At 48.1% G+C, this 4,354-nt stretch overlaps 1 protein-coding gene and 1 long non-coding RNA gene across 2 annotated transcripts in view; both read right to left on the reverse strand.

Moving 5' to 3' along the window:
* Positions 1-2,002, reverse strand: part of NKAP (NFKB activating protein) — an 8,488-nt gene extending 6,486 nt beyond the window's left edge. Inside the window, exon 1 of the mRNA XM_026061051.1 lies at positions 1,986-2,002. Coding sequence (XP_025916836.1) covers positions 1,986-2,002 — 17 coding nt within the window. The remainder of the gene's footprint in view (positions 1-1,985) is intronic.
* Positions 2,003-2,044: 42 nt separating this feature from the next.
* LOC112963726 lies at positions 2,045-4,348 on the reverse strand. Its single transcript, XR_003252700.1, has 3 exons — positions 4,130-4,348; positions 3,700-4,010; positions 2,045-3,234 (listed from the first exon to the last, which is right to left on the reverse strand). It is a non-coding gene; the product is annotated as an uncharacterized LOC112963726 (long non-coding RNA).
* Positions 4,349-4,354: the final 6 nt, after the last annotated feature.

The following is a 4,354-nucleotide window of genomic DNA, read 5'->3' on the forward strand; positions in this document are numbered from 1 at the left end:
CCGGCACCTCCGCCCCCCGCCCCTGGAAATTCAGAAATTCAGCGCCTTTGAACCCCGCCCTGTTGGTGTGTGCTGTTGGCCATGGAGCACCCGAGATAACAGTAATTTGGGGGGAAAGCTATACAAATTTTCTATTTTCTGTGTTAAGAGTAAGCACTTAGGAGTGTCCCTTCCCCTCAGGGTGCCATGTTTGAGCACCTTCCAGTGGCGCTTTCTTAAAAAAAGAATCCCATTATTGAGATAGCAGGTTTCCGCTTTGCCTAGGGGAGTGCAGCGTAACATTGCCCGACTCCTGCCAGCTGAGTGCAAAGGGGGCACCTCAGGCTGCAGAGCCATCCTGGGGAGCCTGTGCTTTATTACCTAGGTCATAAAAGATGCGTGAGTACATCAGTCTTTTTTTCACAAACGAAACCGTATTTCAGTTCCCAAAGCTATCATGCACAGCATAAAAAGATCTGTGGGTAGCAGGAAGTCTATTTAAATTGTGTATTAGCATGGGTGCATGTAGCCACATGCAGAATGGGGACAGAGAAGATGTCACCAGAGGTTTGCATATGCATACGGTATGATTGCATCCTGTGTCTGCCTGAAGACAGTCGGGTATCTCTGCAATGTGGGGTTTGTTAATATTTAGAATAGCAGGGAGCGCTTGCCTGGAGTTCGTTGCTAATCTCTAATTAAATTAGATAAGGCTAACTTTTAAAAGRGTGTTGTTTTGGTCGGTGGTAGGGTCATTTGAATGAGACAGCTGGAAGTCTGCAGCAGCTGTCCTTTTGCCAGCTGAATCCATACTGCGTGCATTACGGCTCTGTGACTGTCCCTGAGCTTCCCATCTGAGAGGACCCTGAGACCCAGGGTGTTCCCGGGACGTCGCTAGCCACACAGGCAGCCCGAGCGCGTGTACCCCTATGGCATGTGAAGTCCTATGGTCCCTAGGAAGCGGTCCAGGCCGCTGTATGCTCCTGGCACTGGTTACATGAGGTCAGGTCACCACCCGATGAGACAGACGGAAGCTGCTGGGCCGGACGCGCAGTGGAGGGACCCGTCCATGCGCTGAGTCAGTGCAGCCCTGGAGCGCTTTGGGGGCATGGAGTGCGCCCGGTCCCCCCTAGGCCCCCACTGCCGCGTTCAGGGCTACCCCCACAGCGCGCTCGCACCCAGCAGCAGGCAGGGACCACAGATTTGACCCCGAGGCCGTTCCACTCTGTGCTGCCACGGCGGTGCTGGGAGCTGGGGTGAAGGCCCTGGCACACGGAGAGCGGCAGGACGCTGGGCGCGGAGGCTCCCTGGGCCGCAGCAGCCTGGGCAGCACGGCCGCTCACCTCCGCGCCCAGCCTCTGGGCCAGCACTCCCTGGCTAAAACGCCTGCCCTTCAGGAGCTTTCTGAGCCTTCGTTAGTTAATTCCATGAAGTGCTTTGAAGCACTTTTATAMACAAGTTATACAATCCATATATATACAGCATGTAACAGCATCCGTATCAACTACTAATGTCAAAAAAAGCTTCACTGGCACTTACATTCAGTTATATTGGGATTTATGTAATGGGACTGACAAGAGAAATACTGTCTGAAAATACTTCAAGGAATGAATGGTGGAAATTAAGACTTTAGAGTCCTTCAGAAGCAGTGGTGTTTTAAGCATTCCACTATCAAATAATATTTCTGTGCCTAGAAGTAGTTTTAGGCAAGATAATTGTTGAATTTTGATTGTTACTGAGGGCCCCTTTCCTAAGTGGAAAATTGCCTGTTTAATAAATTTTATTCATTTAAAAATAAAATACATTTTTTCATGACTGGGAACATTTCTTCCTCTCTCAGATCTGTAAAGTCTTTAAAAGAATTTTCTGTTCCCATAAAATGTCTTTTTTTTAAAAAAGGAAAGAGCTCTTCAAATTGCTTAACTGTAAACTTGTTGCTGAGTCACTTTTTTTTGTCTTCTCCACAAAAAAACCTTACACACTGCTTCTTTAAATTTTTACTTTACATTTTCAGAGCCTCCATCCCAGAGTTTCCTTGAGTCACTTCTGTGCATCAAAATAAAAGTTCCTGTTGTATCTTTTATTTACTTTTTCATTTCCAAGAACACCATGCTTAGTTCTATGTTCTAGCCTGCTTTCTTATTACTATCTCAGAGCCAATGGTTCTTTTAATTAGTCACTGCATGAGTCTTCATATGAACCAAATCCCCGCTTTCTAGGCCTATCTAAAAATAAGAGGGAAAAAAAAACAAAATTAAAAGGTACAGGCCAGACAAAAAGTACTCACATTGAAATTCTGCTGTCAGGTGAAGAAGGAATGAGTGGCAGCTTCACTAAAATTTTTCAAGTTAGCCAGAGCATTAACTCTGTCCTGATCATAGCAAGATGACAGTGATGTTCTGATTTTATACCTGAAATATGAAGCTGCCATAGCAAGAAGCTTCAGCAAAAAGGGAAAAGTCAAGGAGATGATGCAGCTCTTGCAGCTAGGTGAACATCTTTTAATTTGGCCAACAATTTTGTGCCTAAGGTAAAGCAGTCTGAACCTGATTTTTGAGACCTGATGATGCTTCAGTAGGACTCTTTCCAAATCTGTGCTCATCTTTATCTGTAGAATTTCCTGTTAATTTTCAGGAATGAGATAGGCAGTGAGAAGAAAGAAATTCCTTAAAGCAGAAGTGTGAAAGGCAAAGAAATGGTCTAATTTTGACCATCAGACATTTTTGGAGGAAGAAAAAAGAACAGCAGATGATATGTTAAGAACTAAAACAATTATAGTGTTATTTTGATTTAAGATAAGCTTCTATGTAAAAATTGCTAAGAAGAACCTATATCAAAGGAGAAAATTCAGTTGAAGCATTATAGAAGGAAAAAAAAGGCTATTTTCCCTGATCATCCTTTTCTATTATTTACTCTTCCTCACTCAACCCTCAGAAAGAGCCTATAAATAAACAGAAATCAGCTCTGTCACATTTCAGATCTGAGAGCTCACTTCAGAGAGCCTCTTCTGCTACCAGCTGTACAAATACAAGGAGCATTGCAGGTGATTTTCTTGCTAGAGAGGCTCTAAAAGCTCTCTATGGCAGGACCATTTTATTGCTGATACATGCAGTAAGGGAGCTGCAGTCATTTGTGCCAGTGTCTGTGGTAGCTTGCTGATGTTTTTGGTTGAACTTGATAGAAGGACATTTGGTCTTAGCGAAGATTTTCAGTCTTAAGAGAAGCAAGAACCTCTGTGATTCAAATTCACAAAATCTACAGAAAAGAAGCACAGATCAGTAACCAAAGATAGAAAAAATTTTTTATGATGTTGCTGCTCTCTGAGTGTTCATGAACATTGACAGTTTCAGAGAGACTGCGTTGTATGTCACTTTGATGACCAGAAGTCAAATGTGCTGAGAGCCGCATTTTGTCAAAGTACTTACATTCATACAGTTCCTAGCAGAGTGGAGTCTAACATGTGCCGCTGTGATGCAAATAATACAAAATAAATGATCCTGCAGAGCCATCGAGCGTGGGTGTTAAAGTTTAGATTATACGAGATTTCCTTGCTCTTGGGTGGAGGCGCAAGCTGTGTCGGGGGTTGGTAGTGCAGTGCCACCCTGGTCTCTGCTGCCAGGCAGGAAGTGAGCAACCCGGCAAGGTAAACTGCTGCGATCACAGTAGCCTCAGTAGCCTTAGCCAAAATGGTCAGACCTAAGGCAGGTGTTGGGGACTTACCATGTGGTGTGTCTGGGGCAGCAAGAGCAGGATATTTAGGAGTTAGGCAGGAAGCCTTTCTGTCCAAACAGAGCCAAGGCCGGAGCGAGGCCCACGCACTCCTCCTGCCTCGCTCGGCCCTTGGCTGCCCAAAGCCTCGGCAGAGCCGGGGTGGCAGTGCTGGCTCCCTGCGGCAGGGCMGCGCCTGGGGGCTTCAGGGCTGGGGCTGGTGGGTGCCGAGCTCCCTCTCCCCTCGCTGTCCCATTTCAGCTCACTCAGAGCGGCCTGAAGCACTGGGCTTTGGCGCATGTGGCCGCCGGCCTTCGTTTTACCTGGAAACATCAACAGGGAGTCTGCACGGGAATTGAGACTGGCGTAATTCCGGTCTGCATAGCCTTTAGGCGCGCTGCACGAAGGCGCCAACAGCCGAGGGGCCCGCGATGGCCATTACCTCAGTGCGGTGGCCGTTACCTCAGCGCGGCGGCCATTACCACACCCCGAGGTCACCACCTCGGCCAAATGGCCCCCCGGTGCGAGGCCGGGCTCGGCGGGAAGCTGTGCCGCGGTAACGTGGGAGCCGGACGCGGCTGCGACGGGGCAAGAGGAGCCCGGGCCAGCGGGAGGTGGCCGGCGGCCGCGGGAACCCGCCGGGCCGCGACGGGCCCCGTGGCGGGGC

This window comes from Apteryx rowi, unplaced genomic scaffold, assembly GCF_003343035.1.
Source record: "Apteryx rowi isolate R43461 unplaced genomic scaffold, aptRow1 scaffold_174, whole genome shotgun sequence".
Lineage (NCBI taxonomy): Eukaryota > Metazoa > Chordata > Aves > Apterygiformes > Apterygidae > Apteryx > Apteryx rowi.